At 40.7% G+C, this 21,402-nt stretch overlaps 1 protein-coding gene across 7 annotated transcripts in view; it reads left to right on the top strand.

Moving 5' to 3' along the window:
- Positions 1-21,402, top strand: part of lrch1 (leucine-rich repeats and calponin homology (CH) domain containing 1) — a 98,361-nt gene that overhangs the window by 70,660 nt on the left and 6,299 nt on the right. For 3 of the 7 annotated variants that reach the window (XM_085134678.1, XM_085134677.1, XM_085134679.1), the window contains 5 exons: positions 522-644; positions 8,770-8,879; positions 9,988-10,125; positions 10,272-10,349; positions 14,381-18,811. In XM_085134678.1, the coding sequence (XP_084990804.1) occupies positions 522-644; positions 8,770-8,879; positions 9,988-10,125; positions 10,272-10,349; positions 14,381-14,665 (734 nt within the window). In that variant the 3' untranslated portion in view covers positions 14,666-18,811. Of the gene's footprint in view, positions 1-521; positions 645-8,769; positions 8,880-9,987; positions 10,126-10,271; positions 10,350-14,380; positions 18,812-21,402 lie in introns of those variants that run through there. The other 4 variants (XM_085134680.1, XM_085134682.1, XM_085134681.1 and 1 more) reach the window with 3 other exon arrangements.

Here is a 21,402-nt window from a genome sequence, read left to right as displayed (position 1 = left end):
CTGTTACCAGTGTGAAATGATGCTAACCGCTAATGAAGCTAACATGATGCTAACAGCATGTGAGAGTGATTTGTAATGTGAAATGCCACTAATCTTTATTTTGTTTTGTGCTGTTTTGTTTTGTGTCTTGTCATCTCATTCTATTTCTTTGCTTCACCTTTTTTTACCTTTTCTGATTTATTTTTTGTTTGTTTTTTGCCTTTTTTGTGGCACTTTCATTTTTCCTGCATGACCTTTGATGTTAAAAATCACATAAACACTCATTTAATCTGACCTGCCTGCATTTTTGAATCAATACCTGCTTCATTGATTCCTGAAAACTAATTCACACTTTCTCCTGGTGATTTTTGCTGTTTTTCGGGGTGTGTTTTTCGTGGAATGAACTTTGCCTTGCTGTACTTGGTTCACCTTGATGCTCACCCTACCACCACCACCTCCTCCAACTACCTTCCTTGCACTACACACACCCCCCACCTCCTGCGTCTCTGAACACTTCCCACTTCCCACCCGCCTGGTTGTAGCTCCACCCTCGCTGCCCTGCTCGCCCCCGCCTTCCTGTCTCGACCCCTCCCTCCTCCCACAGGCCTCGCCCCTCCATAGAGATACACCTCGTAGCCATGACGACGGAGGCAATCACAACCGGGGTAGGTCCCGCTTTATCTGCTAATTGGCCAGATGACACACATCTGGGCTGAGCTGTCTGCTGACAAACCCTGGGTAGGGACCGTTTTCTCTTCAAAGCCAGAAAAGCCTGTCATTACTGGTCTTTAACTTTAAAGGTGGTCTTTAAATGTGTTTTAAAAAACAAAAAAACATTTTGCATTTAGTCTTTTGTCTGTTGTTTTTCTGTTCATTAGTCCACAACTTGTTTACCATCCTATGTCATATCGTATCATTTTATTTAACACCAGCAGCACTCACAAAAAGTGAGCATATCAGAATTGGTTTTCAGAGTCATTGCTAAGACAGCTGTCATAGCCCCCGCGTCCTGGAAACGATAAGCAAATTAACTAATTTATTAAGGTTATATCATTGGGAATTACTGATCTATACCAGGTTTATTTTCAGAGTTCCTTCAGAGTACCATTAAAAATGAAAAACCAACCTGATTTGAATTTGGGCGATCTCCTCTCGCAGTCACCTCCAGTGCACGTAAAGGAACCATTTCCAGCACAGTTGCTCTTGTTCTGTCACTCCATGGAAACCCCATTATGACTATATAACTGTCAACTCTGACTTCACCACAGCCTTCAAACTTTCACAGCCATGAGTGCACACATCAGCTTCTCTCCATCTGAACAGCGTTGCTATAGTTTTGTATTTTTCATTAACTTTTTAAATTTAGGTTTTCTTTTAGTTTAGTTTTGTTAGGTTCAGTTTTAGTTTTTAGTTGTAACAAGGCTTTATATTTGTCAGAATAAGCATTATTGATACACATGTGAAGGTCCTTTAATCCCAGTCATGACATGCTAACCATTCACAGCCTGGTTGTGCTGATAAAAAAGACTAAAACTAAAGGGAATTCCAGGATATTTTTGTATTTTTCTGTACTGTTTTTCTTTTCTAAGTTGTGCTTTTTACATTTTTATTTTTATTTCAAACCGAAATGTTTTCCCCACTGAGCTTTTAGTGCAATAATATAAGGGTGACCGTTTTAGCACACTAGAGGCTATCGAGGAGGCACATCGCAGGTTGCAGAGAGATATTGAAAAACAGCGGCTGTGCTGTGGAAGCCATCCAGGCATGAAGACAATGGTGTTGAATGAGACATTGGGTATGTTTTTTTATTTTTGATGAAGGAAATCTCTGAACAGATTGTTCTCAATCTAGCTGTGATCCTTGATAATGCTCTGAGTCTTACGTTGTCCTTAGTGGCAGGAAGGCTCTTGGCAGCGATGTTCTCTGCTGCCTCCACCACTCTCTGTAGCTGTTGGCATAGCAACTCTCACTGTGGGACTGTGTACCCCCCTTAATGTTGCTTCCTGTAGTTCTCACTTCTCAGTCCAGTGTACCGGCTCAAATTTTGGGGAAAAAAGTCTCAGCTATTTGGGAAATAACTGACAATATATTTATTAGTTTTAAACAAGTTTTTGATTTGTTCTTTCTTAAATATTTGTGTGGTCTGATAAATTTGTTGAGCACAGTACCTCAAAAAAAGTATTTGCTTGTTGTACCTGCAGAAATATGTCACAAATAATTTTTATAATCTTTTAGAGTTAGCACGATTGTAAAAGAAAAAAGGAGTAAAGGAGCTGTGGCCTCCTTCAGTTTTCCTCCTCAGTTAAAGAACAAGCAGTAATGTCTGATGATGTGGTGTTGGGCTGTCAGCAGGCATCTGAACGTGCAGACATTTAAACTGCAAACAAGCTGAGTTTTTTTTAATTTTATTTATTTTTTAATCTTGACGACAGCATTTTGGACAACCTTTTGACACAGAGTGTCTGAGTTTGTGTTCACCTGTGGTTTTAAGAAACTTTATTGCCATCTCATCAAGCTGCGACTCACTGGCTCCTCTCGTTGGTGCGAATGGGGACAGCAGCTTCCTTTCCTTTGAAATTCTGTCACAGCTTTCTCTTCATTTCTCTCGTTCACTGCCACTGTGTGTTTCTTTGCCTCAGACCACATGTTAGGGTGTTTCAGATTAGCGGCTCTGCATGCACGCGCGCGTGCATACGTTTGTGTGTCGAAACAGCAGACTGTGATCAAAGACGAGCTTCACCGCACTCTGCTTTCATCTCCAGCTGTTCCCGTGTGTGTGTGGTGGCTGTGGACTAGCAGGCGCACGTGGTAGAAGTTAGAGCTGATGCCATAATTTGTGCGTGCGACTGCAGCTGGCTTGTGTAGAAGATCTAGAAGGTCTGAAATTTACATTTCTAAGAAAATAGCTATTGTAACAAACCAAGTGTTTTGTTGCTTCTATATAAGTGAGTGTCTAATGACTGAGAATCATCAAATGTAGCTTGCTGATTCAAATGAAAACCTCAGTGCCTTACAAACTGGGGTCTAGTAGTCTGACACCTTTGGCTCCACAGTGCAGGATCCACATGTGATCCACAGGTGGCTAACCTGGGGGGAAATTTGCCCACATGGGAGAAATGTGAGATTACGCAATATGCACAACCCTGCAGTTCACTCACAGGTACCCACTGTTTGCCTGAACATGCATGTTTGCTGGACTGAGTTTGATCTGGCAGTGTTCTAAAGAGCTTCTTGTCAGGCATACATAGCTTCCCCAGTCCTCAAGTGCTTTCATAAATGCTGAATGAGTTTGATTTTTGTGGAGGAAAGTCCATGATGGTCAGGGCAGACTTTTTGACTCTAACATAAATGTTTGTAGAAGTAGTCTGCATGCCTAGGTGTTCGATTCTCTATACCTGTGGCCATGGAAGTGATTGGAACGCCTGAATTCAGTGGTTTGAATGGGTGAGTGTAAGTTCTTGCACTGTAGTGTATAATATAGTGTATCTTGGCAAAGCTGTCTGCTCTGCTGCATATGCACTGAGCTGGGCACACTGAGTAAACCTGTTACTGGTGGACCTTACATCTTACTGAAGTTGTTCTTCTTGCACTTGAGCAAAATGGAAAAAAATGTTGTTATTAGGGTTTTTTTTAATGCGTTAATACAAAGAATCCGAGCATTTGTTTTCACTTCTGTTCTCATACTTCACTGCAGAAGGAACAGTTCTGTTTTGTGTCGGCTTTGTCGTGACACTGCCTGCATGTGTTGTGAGTTAAAATGTCTTAAGTCTTACCATCACATGGCTCGCAGCATCAGAGACCGTATTAGGAAAGTCTGATACACACACACGCATACAATTGGAGATGTATGCGTGTGTCTGTGCATGTATGAAGTATCAATGAGTCTGGGTTTCGTGTGCGTCTATTTTCGGTTCCTATATTTCAAGCGTCAGATAATGGTCCCTAAAGGGGTATCCTACTTCCACTGGAATAGAGTCCAAGATAGTAGATGGATCACAGCCGTGTCATATTTTGTTTATCTTCATCAGCACCAGTTTCAACTGTAGACCACAAAGTGTGGACATGTTTTGCCTGGTTGTGACTTTAGGACAGGGTTCACACGTGGATTAACAGTCAAGTTTGGCTGGGTCATTTAGCTATAATGTTTAAGGTTGGGTTAAAGGGGATGTGAAAATGCAGTGTGTCGAGGAAGGCGCTCACAGAGCTAGAAGTTATTTTTGTGCGGCCCAGAAGAGAGCTGCATTTTAGTCGTTTGGTCCATAAAAGGCTCTGATATATTGCGGCGACTCTTAGCTGTGAGCTGTTCACACACTCGCTGTAATAACTCTTGAATGTTCACAAATCTGTTACTAACCCTCAGAGACTCTTTAAATTTCACTTTCTCACCACTTTCAGTGTTTAAGTCTGACTCATTTTCATTTCACTCTTGTAACATTTTACATGTGTTTCCCTTTTGTGCCCTCGCTATATAAAAAACGCTTCAAGTGTACTGATGCTGATCTTAAAAGTACAGGGATTCGGTCTGTTGATGCTAACTTTCACACTGTAAGCTATCTGACTTGTGTCTTTGAGGTGCTGCGCTCTGTGTTTGCTGTTGTAAGGAGAGCATCATTAGTTATCTTTCAGTGGCTTCCTAAAACTCTTTTTGAAGCACAACATTTCTACATGAGCCCCTTATGTGAAAGCGTGATAAGATCATGACTAATGGTCCGTAATGGGTTCAGGCCTCAGGGAGAATGACATCATGCTACCATCGTCAGTGCGCCTGACCTCATTAGTGACCAATCATCACCTTGTGTGAGTGACTTCAAGTGCAGATGCATGCACAGACTGCATGTGATCAGTCTTTGAATACTTGTGTTTTTAAACATGTGACTACTATCATTTTTTTGTGCCAGTTTTAAGAATGGTTTCTTCCTCTTCATACATATGAAAATGACTTCTGATCTCATTTACACTGACTGAGGCAAAATGGAAAAGTGTTGTATGGCCAGACAAATCAAAAGTGGAACTAAAGAGGAGAGGAACCATCCGACTTGTTATCAGCAGTGAGTTCACAGGTGCGCATCTCTGATGGTACGATAGCAGCAGAAATGTATATACAGGTTTTAGAGCAAGACGTGCTCCCATCCAGACGACACCTGTGTCGGCAAAGTCCTTCATATTTCAGCAAGACAATGCTAAACTGGAAGTATTACAGCAGCGTGGCTTCATAGTAGAGGATCTTTCACCAATTACAATCTTTCCACACGTTCTGAAATGTAAAATACAACAAAGAAGAAGCTGTTTAGCAGCTACAATCCTGTATCAGTCAGTCCAGCAGCTGCTCTCCTCAGTTCCCCAAATTTTATGGACTGTTGCTAAAATACGATGTTACTACATATATGATGTAAATTGAGATGCTACAGTGCAATAAACCCAAGGTTTTTGAGACCCGTTGCTGCCATCATATTCAAATTGAGCTAAAATATTTTTTCTGTGTTATGCTATAAATAAAAGGATTTATGAGATTTGCATATATTTGCATTGTTTTAATGTACACTTTGTACAGCGTCCCATCTTCTTTGGAATCGGGTTTATGTAAGCAAAGGCCAGGAGCGTTTAATCAATTGTAATTAAAAAGGCAATCAGCCAGTCTTTGATAGTATACTAACCTGATTGGATACCCTTCAGATGTGAACAGTTACTGTGTAACAGCCTGTTATATCAGCTCCTGCTGTTTTTTTAAGGATTCAATCATCCAAAGTCAATATTCATTGCTTTTTGTGTTTATCCTTGGAAAATGTGGTTACCTTTGCTTTTTAAGTCTTGTCTTGTCAAGCCTGCGTGTGGCTTTTTCATCTCATTTTACTCTCATTATTGGAGAATTGGCCTCAGTTCTACTGCCCAAGCCGAGGCCTGTAGTCCTGGAGGAGACGGCAGGGTTTAAAAGATGGAGCTAAAGTGAGAGCTAAGAGGAGGAAATATAAACTCTGTTCCGCCACAGTCATGGAGAATTTGAGGTCCTTGGGCAATAACATGGGCGTGCTTTGGTGAGCTGACGTTTCTACTGTACACTTTCACACTAGCTTCAGCCTGAACCAACACACTGTTTGGATCCCTCTGTCAGCTGATTCAGGGAGCATCCAGATGACTTATGGTGAATGATTATGGATAATAAATGGATCTCGACCACCTCTGTACCACTTAATGACAAGCAGCGGAGCCGTGGACATTATGAAAGATGTTCTTCTTTGATTAATATTATTTATTTATTGCTTTTATTGTAAACACAGCCTGAGATGCTCTGTCAGTATTGCTGCAGTTTGTAGTCCAAATTCTGCTTAGATTGTGATAGTGTTTAATTTTTTTATGTTACCAGTTACAAATCAGGAGGGTATTTGGAGGAAAACGCCAGCAAGCAGGACTTTAAACGCCCCCCCCCCCCCCCCCCCCCCCCCATTAAAAAAAAAAAAAACCTTCAGAGAAGAGGCACAGAAACAAGATGCTACAGGCTCAGAATGTCCAGATGGCAGAGAGACAGAGAGATATTTAGAGAGAAGAGGAGGAAGATGATGAAGAGGAGGGAGTGTTGAGCAGCTTGTAGCATGACGTGACCCAGAATATAAACGGAGTGAGAGAAAACCGTTTGCCCTTCACCATATTCCCCTTCCTCTTCGTCTCAAACAGAGAGCTCAGGCCAACCAAATGATTTTTCACACTAAGACGGTATTCCTTTATCCTTTAGTGGACCCCAGCTCCTCCACCTGCTGTTTCACCAGAGGAACTAGGCTCCAAGGTCCAGGTAGATTATTTTACCAACTCAAAAAAAAACTTGATCAGTGGGTTTAGTCAAAGAGCTTCATTCAGTTCAGAGGAATGTCAGTGTTGACAGTGCAGAGTTGAAATGTGGGTAAAACTGTTGAAAACATTCACACCCTGAAGCCCTCTCATCTTCTCCTCCTCAAAACATGAGATGACCCCCACTGAAAAGCCTGGAGCTCCCTCCTGTGGTCGCTCAGTGGAACTGCACATTCACAGGCTGTGTTCAGCTTCATTCAGCTGTAAGAGGCTGATGTATGCGTGTGGAAAATAGGACAGTGAAGAGGTGAATGATTCAGAGTTTAGCGGTGTGCCTTTCATGTGTGTGGGTGTGTAGGAAGAGACCAAGTGTGTTTCACACTCTGTCCTCCTACACACGCTAAATAAAAGTGCATCTCGTCATCTGCATTTCTAATCCGAGCTTCTCTTCACTTTCTGCTCCAGTTGTTGATATTATTTAAATTGAAGCTGGAACAGTCCAATCCCAGCAGCTGTTTTGATCTTTAATTTATGCTTTTAGTTGTTTTTTTCTCAGGCAAAAGTAAAGCGACTCTGCAAATATTTACATATTTATTTTAATCTCCTCAAAAGAACGAAAGAGCCGCCATCTGTCTGCTATTTTTGAGGGTAAACTAAAGATCTGTATGTGGGAATACATATATATTTATATATATATGTATATGTGTGTATGTATATATGTGTGTGTGTATATATATATATACATACATATATATATATATATATATATATATATATATATATATATATATATATATATATATATATATATATATATATATATATATATATATATATATTGTTACATTTACTCTCCAGCAGAGAAGCTGGAGAGTAAATGTAACAAGGATGGGGTGTTGATGGTGATTTGCTTTTTTGCTGAGAGGCAGCAGGACAGTAAGCAGACAAACTCTAGAAGGACTGGTATCTGGGGCAGCAGCTGGCTGAGTCTGACTGGAGTGAACACATCCACCTGCCAGGCACTAACACTCACTAATTAACACGTCTCTCATCTGTTTCATGTGTTTTTTGAGACACAAAAAGACAGTCGACTGTCTCCCTGCTTGAGCCTCAGCTCAGTAGGCCTGGTAACTATTGCCTGATTAATAGATCAGCACATTAAAAATCTGAGTGCCTGGAAGGTTTTTGACTCTTTTCCAGGCCTTGAAAGACCACAGCACATGAGAGACACAGAGGATTTAACGTTTAATAATCAGTCTGTCTGGGCTTTTTTCCCTCTGCAAGCTGTTTATTGGAGCCCTAATTTCTCCTCACATGACGGCTCCTGTGACAGAGCGGGAGCGAGCAGCATGCTGAGCTCTGGCTGCACGAGTGCATGTGAATGCTGTGCTTGTGTAAACTTTCCACAGAACAGTTTTTTTTCCCTCTCACGTCAGTTTGTGTCACACAGTCATTCTGGGATGTTTGTCTGCATCAGGCTGCACAGTGGATGAACTGAAGTGCAGCACCAAGGCCCAGTATTTAAAAAATGAACATTACTTTTAACTTTGAGTCATGCAAAGCTACTGTAGTAGTCCTAGGATACAAATATGGAGGTTTTTTTCTGTCCCCTTTCCCAGGTTTTGACAGTCGTTCTTTTCTCCGTCGTTGCTCCAAAGTGTTTATGGATTTTGATCCTGCTGTGTGATTTAGTTAAAAGGAGTCTAAATTTGTGTTTTAAAGACTTGCTACTGCATTTTTAGTTTCAGTAGAATATTTAATATCTTGCAGCCTATCAGCTGCTTGAGAAGGTCTTTGCTCATTGTTTAAATGCACTGCTGGTATTTATTGTGGCATATAATTATTCGATTTCCCGCCTCCAGTGGCAGCTTTTCAGTCTCTGCTCATCACAGCAAATCTCTCCTTCCTCAGACGTCTGCTGTCCTTGTTTTTATCTCTAACTGGTACTAACTGTGTACTCCTGCAGATGCTTAATGTGTTATGTTCCATTTTCTTTTGTTGTTGCTGCAGTGTTCCTGCGGAGCCACAAGAGCCTGGAGTCTGTGGATCCTCAGTTCACCATGAGAAGAAAGATGGAGCAGTTGCGGGAGGAACTGGAGCTCATGGAGCAGCTGAGAGATGTGAGACAAGCTAATGTTCTTTTATTTTTTTATATTATTTGAGTGGGGGGTGGGGTGTTATAGATCTGATATGAGCTTATGTCAAACGTATCCAGCCTGCACGACTGAGTTTAAGCAGGTTTTCACACTGGCCAGACTAAATATCTGTCTCCATAAAAGCCTTCATTGTATCTTAACTGAAATACCATCTGATGCAGATTTGGATCATAAACCCGGAGCTCCTCTTCTGATTTAAAATAAGTCTGACGCTCTGCATTGAACCACAGGGTTTTGTTTTTTGTTTTGTTTTCTTAGCTCAGCATTTTATCAGCTCAGTGAAATCTCACTGAATGAAAATTGCAAAGATGTAAGAATATATGTTATATAATAATAATAATGATGGTAATAATATACAATTATATCTTTATATTTATGACAAGCGCAAATGACCTGGACGTTTTCTTTAGACATATATTTGTTTCTGTAAGCCAGAGGTCTCAAACATAAAATCAGGCACCAGGAACAGACCAGAAAACACACTGAATAAATGCATTGAATGGCTTTGGAAAATTATGAAGAAGGGCATGAACTTTGGACTTTTAACTGTATTTTTAGTTTTACAACTTTTGCTACTGGTAAAGACCTCCCACATAGCCATTTATACTACACCAAAAGTAATAAAATGATAGATAAGCAATTAAGTAACACAAAAGTTCCTGTTTTCTTACTACCTACTGTAGGTACGTGACAGATGGGCAATGCGCTACCAGAACTTTCTCTGTAAAAGAGTCGTGCTTACAGGTTTCTTTCATGTACTGCAGCAATATGTCATTGTGTGGAAAAACTGAAACATGCTACTGAAATTGGGCTTGTTTTTGGCACTTTTGGTTTGGCCTCTATTGGAGCGCAAAAGAAAACACGCATACATTCATTAACTGCATCTTTGAGCTTGACCCCATCAAAGCTACGGTTTTCGGGCAAATTCTGATTTTCAGTCATCTAAGTGAGTTTATGGAGGTTTGTTTTGGACGATATCATCAGGATGTCTGATTCTCTGTTTTCTCTCACTGTATAATACTGCGATCCAGTCCTTTTTACTCACACGAAGCTGCTTGCATTGTTTGCTCAGAGCATCGAGAGCAGACTGAAGGTCGTCCTTCCTGAAGACCTTGGTTCGTCTCTGATGGACGGCGTCGTGCTCTGCCATCTGGCCAATCACATTCGCCCGCGCTCTGTCGCCAGCATCCACGTCCCCTCACCTGCAGTGGTACGTCTCACTGACAGTTGCAACCTTTGACCCTTCGCATAATCACTGGATGAGCGTTCAGTTTCCCATTATCCCCTTTAAAGTGTAAAAAATACAAAGTTGTGTTTCTAAGTGTAGCTCAGCAAGTTGTTATATTTGTCTTCCAGCCCAAACTCAGCATGGCCAAGTGTCGGAGGAATGTGGAGAACTTTCTGGATGCCTGTAGAAAAATAGGCGTACCAGGGGTAAGAAGTGCATCTTTGTACATGAATAACACCTTTACTAGAAGCCATGGCCTGTCTGAACTGGGGGCTGATTTCAAGTTGCATGACTTCCAAAACCTACTTAAAGTCTAATCAGTTATTACACACCCAGACTCTGAGTCTGTCTGACGCTGCAGTTATCAGGTAATACCATGATGGCTACCGTGCAGCCCCACTGTTGCTGAAGGACATTTTGTAAGCCTGTGCTGGGATTTAAACCAGCAACCTCCAACCTGAAAATGCCCCCAGTTCTTCAGAGAAACTCTCAACTGAGTCCATTTCAGCCTGATTCGATGGGTTGTTGGCTTGTTGTTGACACAATAAGTCAAAAGAAGTGTCCTGCAAAAATCAGATCTCTTCAGCATTAGGGGTATGATTTTACTTTAATGACACTGTAGCATTGGCAGCTTCCATTTCCTTGTAATCTATATCAGAAAGTGAGGTGAAAACTACAATTAAAGATTTTTGCCAGACACTAAATTATAAACCAGACATGGAAGGAAAGCTGATGGTTCTGTGTGTCTAAAAGCAACTTTTTGCATCCTTGAGCAATTAGAACTGATAACACAATTGCATTTTTTTTTTTACCTTTATACCACTGAACAATAAGTAGAGCAGTCTGACACAGGTTGAACCCAAATCTTACAAAAAACTTGTAAAACCACTCAGCTTTTTCCCACGGCTGGTTAAATATCCTTTCTGCCTCCTTTTTGTTCTTTTTGTCTTTTTTGGCTGTCTAATGGGGTCGTTTAACTTCAACAATGCTGACTCATCACCGCTGTCATCGCTGCCTGCAGCTTACAGCTTCCTCCATCATGACAGAAGTCAAAGTGGCAGCTCCAGTCTGGTGCAGAGCATGCTGGGCTGATTGTGTTTACTCCTTGTGCGTGAACACACTTGTAGAAGTTCAGATTTGACTTTCCACCTCTGCACTGATTTAAGGAGTGTTGTTGTCCAACTGAGAACATATGATGTTTCATGCAGGTTTTTGTTCATAGACCCTGTGTGGTGGATTCTGAAAATAAAAAATAATAATAACACAGATTTAAAGTGAAAGTTCAGCAGTGTGCACAGTGATGAGCTAGATGTTAAATGCACACTTGATGGTACTTTTTATAAAAAAATAAAATCGCTTGAAACGCCAAAACTTCCTTAAAAGGAATTTAAGCCCTTTTCAAAATAAACTTAAACTATAGTGAGGATGTGAAGAAACAAACACTATGAAGTATGTCTGTGTGTCGTGTTACAGAGATGTCTGCCGAGTCCATATCAGCCTGGAGTAGGTTCCAGATACACTCTTGTGTAATATCACTTTGAAACACAAGATGGTGCTCAGACCCTTTAGTGCAGGGGTGGGCAACTCCAGGCCTCGAGGGCTGGTGTCCTGCAGGTTTTAGATTTCACCCTGGGTCAACACACTTCGATTAAATGATTAGTTCATTACCAGGCCTCTGGAGAACTACAAGACATGTTGAGGAGGTAATTTAGCCATTTGAATCAGCTGTGTTGGACCAAGGACACATCTAAAAGCTGCAGGACACCGGCCTGGAGTTGCCCACCCCTGCTTTAGTGGTATTGGCTCAATACCCCCTTGAGACATTCCAACATTTTTCAGGTTAGCCTTCAGCTTCGGTCAACAGTTTTTTTTTTTTTCTTTGACCAGATTGAAACTAGAGAGAACTGTGTATTCCCTGACTGGTTTAGAAGTGGCTACAGGCTGACATCAACTGCAAACAGGGTGCTCTGAAACCCTTGTGATTGCTTGGTTTGCTGGTCGATGGCTGCAGTTGCCTGTAGATTGATGGAAGACACCAACCTGTCTGCCTTTTAGTCTTCAAATTCGAACCCAAAAACATTTGCCTTCAAAGTAAGAGTTGTGTCTTACCTCTGCAGCAGATGCATTTCAAAAGGAGCAGCTTTTAAGTTACACTCTAGCAACCACTTGCCAACTTGTTGAAGAATACACATTCTTGTCTAGCAACCAGTGGATACCAGGGGGAATCACTAACTGGCCTCTACGCCTTTTAGAATGAGGCCTTAGCAACTGCTTTCATGGCAACTGCCAGCAAACAACAACCTGTGGATAGTTACCCCAAAACCTTTTGTTAAAGTGCTGCCACCTTATGGTGAAAGACTAAATTAAAGCCAGTAGCTGGTTAGCTTATGATAGCATAAAGACTGTACACAGATTACGTGTTTTTTTCTGAGGAAAAACATCAGTTTGTCATTTTGACAGCTGTTTCGTATGCATTTTGGGTCTCCACAGGAAACATATGTTTGTGCTTTCATTTTTTATTCAAATTATGTGAAGTTGAGTTTGGACACTCACGGTCTTCCTTATTATTAAGGCCAATTTTACCTTATTAGGTTGAAAATAGCTCAGCATTTGAAATGTGCTGTCTCTCCATTGCCCTTTGTCACTCATCAACCAATCAAAATTAGGAGAGGGCAACATTTACAACATCTCAACTGCAAATAATTGTAGAAGAGAAAACTTAGATTCGCTTTTGCTAGATTTCTATAATTTTACATAACAATAAATGTTTGAAATGTGTGCTGTGGAAATGAGATCATGGATAACTATAATGCAGCATTAGTCCAAAGACCTGGGTCATTACCAAGGTACTTATGTTTCCCAGCAGGCTGTGCAGAATTAAAGTCTACAGTCAGGAAAGAAAAGTAAACACAGAGGGGTACACCTGCTGTTACATCCCAGCACACCTATAGTTCAAGGCTACCTGGCAGGCAGACCTTGTTACCATTATACTCATCCAGGCTGGCTGTTTCCGCTTGTTTCCAGTTTTTATCTGTAGCTTCATACTGCAAAGCGAGCTCAGTCTCAAGGAAAGCAAGAAAAACTACTCATTCTGCTTTTCTGCAACTGTAGAAACAGAAAAAGACTGTCTTTAGAGGTAGAACTGCTACAGATCTAGAGTTGAGGTCACATTCACAGGCTCCATTTGCCAGTTTAAGAGAAACAGGAGTACGGATTTTTAACACGGTGCTGCTCAAGGGTGCAGGTTATTAGGGGAGATGCAAATATTAGATTGTTTTTTTCTGCAATCTAGCATTAGTGCAAAAAAATAAACAGCAGCATGTGGGAGACGTGTCAGGGTTGATTGGTTATTTTATTACACTTTATGATTGGTAGTTTGATTTTTTTAATTTAATGTTATGTTGATATCTGTGTGTTTGTTTTGGGTTTGTTTTTTGCTCTCTTATCTGTTAGAAAATTAAAGTTCAAAGGTCTAACCTGCCTTGACCTTTTGACCTCCATCTCTGCTTGCTGGCTGTTTTCTGGCCTCTGTGTTCGCTAGCCGCCATTTAAGCTGCAGCCTGACTGCTTTACTAGCAACGCTTCTGCAAAGCTTCCCTGCGCTTACGTGCTAACAGCTTCTATGCTAATGCGCTGGCCTGCTGCACTGGCTCTCCCATTAGCCACCTCACCTCTTCATCACTGGACTGCTTACTGGGAGGGCAAAGGGTTCTGCATAGGTTTTGAGCCATCCTCTCAGTAAGCATCCCTCCTTCCCCTGCTTGCCTCACCACCAGCTCCTTCACTCTGTGACCTTTGACCACTGTATCCATTGGTTAACCTTCTGCCTTTTCTCTTTTTTACTTTCCGGCTGGATCGCACCACGTATCCCTCCTCCTTTCCCTTGTCTTCTTCTTCTCATCAACCTTCTTGCTTTTTGTGGAGAATATTTAACCTTTTTCTCATTTCTCAAACTTCAATCCATTTTTTTTTATCTACACACTTGTGTTTTCCTTCACTCGTTGCCTTTTTTCCTCCTCATGTCTTTTACCTTTCCATCATATTCTCTCATTTGTTTCATCACACATTCCCTACATTCCATTTTATTGCCCTATATTTCTCTTTCTTCTCTGTCCTACTTCATCTTTCCCATCTTTGCTCCCTTCATTCCTTCTCTTCCAACTTCTCCCACTATTTTTCCTCCTTCCTCAATCACTTCCTCATTTCTTCCCTCCTCTCTTCCTAATGGGGGCAACAGTCGTCCCTCTGCTCACCTTATGACATCATCCAGTGCCGCCTGCAGCCGGTTCGCACCACGGTTCGGGCGCTGGTTGCCTTGGATCCAGACAGGAAACGGGAGGAGGCAATCTCAGCTGCAAACCCCACTTCCCCTGGGGCATCAGAGACTCCCTTATTAGTTTCTGTAACCACTCAAACTCCGCCTCCTGCCTGGCAGATCTGGGACCTTATTGGTTCGAGCTTAGTTCACATCCTCTGCCTTGTTCTGCTCTTCGTGGCCTATAGTTGGACCGAGCTGACGTAACCGTGACACCCGCAAGCTCTGCCTTCTTTCTGCCCAGGCTCCTCCTCCTTATTTCTGCTGAATTTGTGTCACACGGGTGGAAAAAAATTTCATTTAGTGGCTCATCTGTTATTATTCGGTCAGTGTTGCAGTAATTAAGTGTTAAATTGCATTCTGTGTGGTGCTAAAATAAGAAAGAGGAATACTTCCCATGAACATAGTGGTGTCAGAGTCTGTTTTTGGAGTCACTGATTGTCAGCCAGTCACCAAATGTAACCATGGCGATCTGTCAAACAACAAGCTCAAATAAACACACAACAATCTAATTTCCTCACATAGAATCTATAATATTTCTATTATTTTTAATGAGCACCATCCCATGTGACACAAATGCAGCATCAGCATGAGTGGATGCCTCTTCTTTTATCCTCCTTTTATCCTTCTATGACGTCTTTGCAATAAACTGACACATAACAAAAGCAGGGCATGCAGAGTAATAGGTTATCTGAAGTCAATGATGTCTTATCAACATGTCGGCCAGCAGAGATAATCACATCTGTGCAGGACCGAGGGCTTTTCTTTGGGTCACGTCAGTCTGGGGCTCTGAAACGGTTGAATTTCACTGAAATTTTTTGCAGAGGGAGAGAATATGCCAGTATTTGTACCACTTCCACAGCAGTGATCAGATTTTAATTTTGGATTAGTGGGCAGTATTTTGCAGCCTTTTGGAGGTCTAGTGGTGAACTGACTGGAAAAGAAGTTCTGAAATATTGTCTGGAAATATTTAAAAGGTGTGATCAAAGAGTTCTGGAAAGGTCACTATAAAAATCCATTTAAATTTGGCCCCCTCTTCACTTTCAACCTTATCTTCTATTCTTAGACAATTGCTATTTATAGGTTTCTCCCTGAAAGTCCTCTTAGGACCATTTGCTCTGTAAATACATTCACCACAGTTTTCAGACCTGTGAGAGCTCACATTACATTCTGTTTCAAACTTTCAAACCTTATTGCTGGTGATGACATTTAATGCTCTGACTAGAACTGAGCACTTCAGTTTAAGGGCTCCACATTTCCAAGGTCCAGAGGAGGCACTTCAGGTTTGAAGAATGCCGAGGAACATGCTGCATTTTTTTCTGAATTGTTCACATTGTTGAGCTCAAATACTGAAACTTTCTGGGGCATTGAAGGGAGACTATATGGTGGAACCAGCCTTATTTTGTAGTGTGTACTAGCTAAATGCAGGAGTTCTTTGTCCACAGAAAGACTATATTCACTTTGGTTTTCCTCAACGCAGCTTGTCCACTTGTCTTAAAAAAAAGAGAGAGACTAAATATATCAGTGGACGATCAGTCTTTGAACGCACTGGAGGAGATCCAGCACCCATTAGTGCAAGTGCACAAGGACAGAACAGGGCTTCAGGGAAGGAGTCTAAAAATAGTAGGTACTGTGAAAGTGGTCCAGAGGTGCACAAGGAGATGAACTTGAAGTGGGGCCAAACTTAAAATGGGAGTGCTTTTTCTTTTTACATCTTTTACATCACGGGCGAACGTGGCTCAAGAGTTGGGAGTTCGCCTAGTAATCGGAAGGTTGCTGGTTCGAGCCCCGGCTCGGACAGTCTCGGTCCTTGTGTCCTTGGGCAAGACACTTCACCCGTTGCTTACTGGTGGTGATCAGAGGGTCCGGTTGCGCCAGTGTCCGGCAGCCTCGCTTTTGTCAGGGCGGCTGTGGCTACAATGTAGTTTGCCATCACCAGTGTGTGACTGTGTGTGTAAAGCGCTTTGGGGTCCTTAGGGACTAGTAAAGCGCTATACAATTACAGGCCATTTACCATCTTTAAAAGCCTTTACCAGGTTTTTAACCTGCACTGGTGTGGTGGTTTACATACCCTCAGTCAAATTACTTCTTGGTCTGTTAATAAAACGTCCCTGTGCTAACAATAGCTGATGATGCTTCTTGTGTGTAACATTTACTTTAAGTTAATGTGGGAATTAATACCCCAAATAACTTTTGGGGTATTAACTTTAACTTTCCCCGTCTTGTAAGCTTCCAAACACCACCTACTCCACTACAGTAGCAGAACAGAACACATTCACTGACATATGATGGTAGTCTGTAAATATGGAAGACACAGTCAGGTTTTCAGGTCAGACAATTAAGATGTGCTTAAAGTGGAGACTTTCAGCTGCAATTCAAGGAATTTAATGAAATTATTATATTAATTATTTAGAAATCCCCTTTCTCAGAGGCTTAATATGTGGTGATTGCATAGTAAAACTAAAAAACTGTTCACAGCCATTAAGGCTTATTCCTTCAGTATTCCATGATAGATTAGGCAGATTATAGACCTGTTTTACCTAAGACACGAAAACATAACGGCCGTAATCATTCAGTTATATTTTATTGAAAGTGAAAATGGCAAGAACTTCTAGGAACTGGGATTTATTATAAAACTATATCTTTAAAAAAATTCTCATAACTATAAATACAAAACATTTAAACTAAAACTAGTGCGTGCATTCAGAGCAGTGGTAGGAAACCTTGTGTGTGCGGGACATCTTTCCCGCACTCGGGGACACTTTGGGTGCCCTTTTGATCTTAACATCCACCTAACCCCTCTTTTTATTCTCTCAGTTAGATGTTTTATTTCAGTTAGTTCAGAATAAATAGATTATAATTTGTTTGTAGATTATTGTTACACTGCAGGTGCAAATGTAATGTACTTGGTTTCATGTAGCACTTTTCTAATCTTACTACAATACTGTTGCTACTAGTCAAACTTTAACTATAAATTCATATAGCACTTCATTACCTTCGTTTCCATGGCAAATTCACCAGTTACCATGATACCTGTGACAGTTCCCCCATGAACTCTGTCACCATTTTACCATAAAAAACACTCACAGACATGGCATATTCCATATTTGTCCCACACTGGGGACTCAGTCTCAGTACGCCTGAATGTGCAAACATTTGTAGCATCTTTACAATATAAAATTTTAAAATCTTCTAATTTCACTGTGTTCTGGGTTACTTTAGGTGAAGTCAATCCGTTTTTAATGCTGTGCAATGTCAAAACAGCTCAAAATTCACCTTAACAGTATAAAGTACAAATTACAGTACAAATTTCCCCCTTGTGGGACAATTAAAGGATTATTCTATTCTATTCTATTCTAAAGGTTAAGGAGGTGGGAGTATCAGGTGTACAATCAATGAACATTGATTGGAAATACAGAAGGCTAACAAGAAGGAGCAAATCACTGGTTACACTTAGAAACCGTAAGCCCAGGGTAGAGTCTGTCAGAAACATGCAAAAGAGCCTGCACAGTTATGACAAATAGTCCTTTAGACCAGCGGTCCCCAACCCCCGGGCCTCGGACCAGTACCGGTCCGTGAGTCGTTTGGTACCGGGCCGCGAGAGTTGAGGCTCAGGTGAGAAATGTATGGTTTTCAGGGTTTTTATCGGTTTTCAGTGTTATTTTGTTATCGTTTTTATCGTTAACTCGGTTTTCCTGGGTCTTTTCACGTGTGTTATGAATAAATCTTCTTTTTTTCAGTACCAGTATTAGTTTTATTTTGTTGTATTTATCCGCGACACCTTAAAGGCCGGTCCATGAAAATATTGTCGGGCATAAACCGGTCCGTGGCGCAAAAAAGGTTGGGGACCGCTGCTTTAGACAAATGAAACAAAGTTCAACAGTATCAGAATGATGGGGAAAAAAGAGCAATGGCTCATGATCCAAAGAAAACCACATCACCTGCCAAACAGCATAGAGGGAGTGTCATGGCACCGACCTTTAAGATCACCATGACTGATGGTTGATGATTTGATTGCTGATAAAAGTAGGATGAATCGTGAAGTGTACAGGGCTGTGCTCTGGTCAGATTCAGCCAAATGCAGCAAAACTGATCAGACAGCGTTACACAGTAGAAATTGACAATGATACAAAGCATAGCGTCTTCTCAAGGCAAAGAAGTTCGATATTCTTCAACTCAGTCATCTTAACCGAGAAGAGCAGCTTTTCAGTTACTGAAGACACAAAGACCCAAATGAAGGTGGCCACAGTAAAGACCGAGCAAATGCTGTGAATCCAGGGCTGGAGCATAACGGTATTTGTTTATATCCATAAATGACTTTGTCATTGACAGCAAAGTATTTTCATCAATCTGTTGAAAACAATCTTCATATTTCAAATCGTGTAAGTTTGTCCACTTACTTTTGAGCCTCTGAAAGTGGTTGACTGTGTGTAAAAATGCAATACTTTTGTTAAACACCTTGAATTAAAGCTGAAAGTCTGCACTTCAGATACACAATTTTGCCTCTGTGCACCACTGTGGTGTACAAAGAAAATGCCACTGTATTAAGACATTTGGCTGAACTTGGTTCTGACCGGCTCTGGGAAAACCGACCCAGTCAACGAGCTCCTTTGTATTTTATAGTGTTGTATTAAAATCAGGCAAAATCTCAGTTAAATTCATCTTCATGTTTTCTTAAATGGCATCTAATCTCACGCTGCTGTATTTTTACTGCATGTCACACTACAACAAGTGTTACAGTTAATGATAATAATGATGCCATGATGATTTGTCAAGTGTTAACTTGGATGTAAAAACTGCAGACCTCCAAACTGGCTGCTACAGTACTGCTGAGGTCCTGTTTTATCATATGTGAACTTTTGTCCGACGGCCCCCTGCTCTTTTGGAGTTTTCTTTTTTTAGACTGACTGAAGTTACAGACTTGAATATGATTGATCCCGAGTATCAGAATGGGTGAACTACAGAAGCACAGGTTTCCTGTACGGAGACGCTCACCATTACAGAGCCACACAAACAGTGTTTGCTCTTTTCCTAACGTCTAAAGTCTTGAAGCAAACGGAAGCCATATTTCACTTGTTGATTATTCAAAACCAGTTGGATGTATTTTCATGTCTTGATTTGCCTAAAGGATTATTTAAAAGCTCTATTTATGAGATGTGTGATGTTTTGAAACTTGAGGAAAATGTGAATTTTATTTATTTTTACGTTTGTCCGGCACCTGCAGAGAGAACTTTTTAAGTTACATCACTGAGCTCTGCTGCACCCTGATATGCAATGTGACTGTTTTTGGAGAATATTTGAAGGGCTAAAGTAACCCGATGAGTTTATGAGTTATATATTAGTCTTCTGTATATGGAGCAGTTGCAGACTGTTCTGTTTGAATTAAAAACTAAAGGAATGTGGACATGTGCCCACTGAATCTTTAAAGACACAGCTATGCCTGACAGCTCACTGGGTGAATGAGAACAGAGGTCTTCTCCAGTATTTATAGTTTATAGTTGTGATGGTACGAAAATGGTAAATATCTTTATGTATGAATGATCGCCATGAAGCTGGACAACAGATAAGCTTTTGAACAATGTGATTATTTGAAGTAGTTTACTGCTTGTTCAAATTCCAGTAAATGTGATTTGCTGTCGATGCCACATTCTCTGCACAGATTTCATGTAAGAACGATTATTTTTATGACCTGTGTATGATATTAGAACTTGTTAAAGATCAGTAATAAATACAGTTTAGGGATTTTTTCTGCTCTTCGGTGTCATTGTTTAGGCTGCCATAGGTCCATCCATGTGAAATAAGAAATGGTCAGAGTACAACTAGGATTTGATATTGAAACCTTTTCAGGTCTAACATGTGGAGGTTTCATGTGCTCATTTCATTCCCAACCATATTCAGATCTACACAGATTCAGTAAAATCACAAAAAATAGCAAGTGGACCAACGTCAGCTGTCATCTCCGTGTTCATTTTTTATTTTATGACCTACATCTGGTTTAGCCATATGCAGACTTATGCACCAGTATAAAATCATGCATTTATGTCTAAATAAATCCACTTTTCTATAAGAGGTTTTTTTTCTCAGACATAGTGTGTCAACCAATCAGATTGGACGAAGAGGTGACATTTAAAAAAAAAACTGGCCTTATTTTGGACATTATATTGCAAACAAGGACGTTTGACTTGCAGATGTATCAAAGGCAGACACATTGTGCTCATTTACAATAACAATTACAATACTTTTAGTTTGATGCTGTGTTAGGGTAGCTTTGCATAATTCATAATTCAAAACAATCCTTAATTATACCACAGTGGCTTTGGTGCAGCTCCTGAGTTCATACCGCTCCCTTTAAACCAACTTTCTTCTTACTGGCTGCCACTAGCAAACAGTAGGTCTGAACAGAGCTGTGTGCCTGTGTCATCACAGGTGGGCAGTAAAACAAAAAAAAAAACAAAGAAAAGAAAAGAAAGAAACATAGCTTCATGGTTAGAAAATAAAGCTAATGGTGAAGTGCATTACAACTGCATTCTATCAGAAGGCCACCGGATGGTGATAGCTGTGGTTGCAAAAAAGACTTCTGGCCTTTAGAAGATTACAGGAATACACCTTTCTCTCTTGGTTTTTTTTTTTATTATGACTCATATTGGGTAAAATACTAAAGTTTATTTAGTAAATCTCAGTCTTGGAGGATATATCTGTGGTATGAAAGCACGCGCTCTTTGACTAACATCTTGTCAATCCTAAGTTATTAGCTAATGACTTAGGATTGACTAATGATGTCAGAAACTGAGTCCACGCTTCAGACTGCTCCAACTGAACTGTCTGAGTGTAATGGACGGTTAACTTAGCATCACGTGTTGCATCGTTATATATATAAACTCTAAACTAACTATCAATAGAAAAGCAGCACTAAGCTAAGACGAAGCTAGAGTTGCACGTATTGA

Source organism: Neolamprologus multifasciatus, chromosome 16, assembly GCF_963576455.1.
Source record: "Neolamprologus multifasciatus chromosome 16, fNeoMul1.2, whole genome shotgun sequence".
NCBI classification, from domain to species: Eukaryota; Metazoa; Chordata; class Actinopteri; order Cichliformes; family Cichlidae; genus Neolamprologus; species Neolamprologus multifasciatus.
The sequence above is the reverse complement of the archived record's forward strand: the minus strand, read 5'-3'. Positions and strand labels throughout refer to the sequence as shown.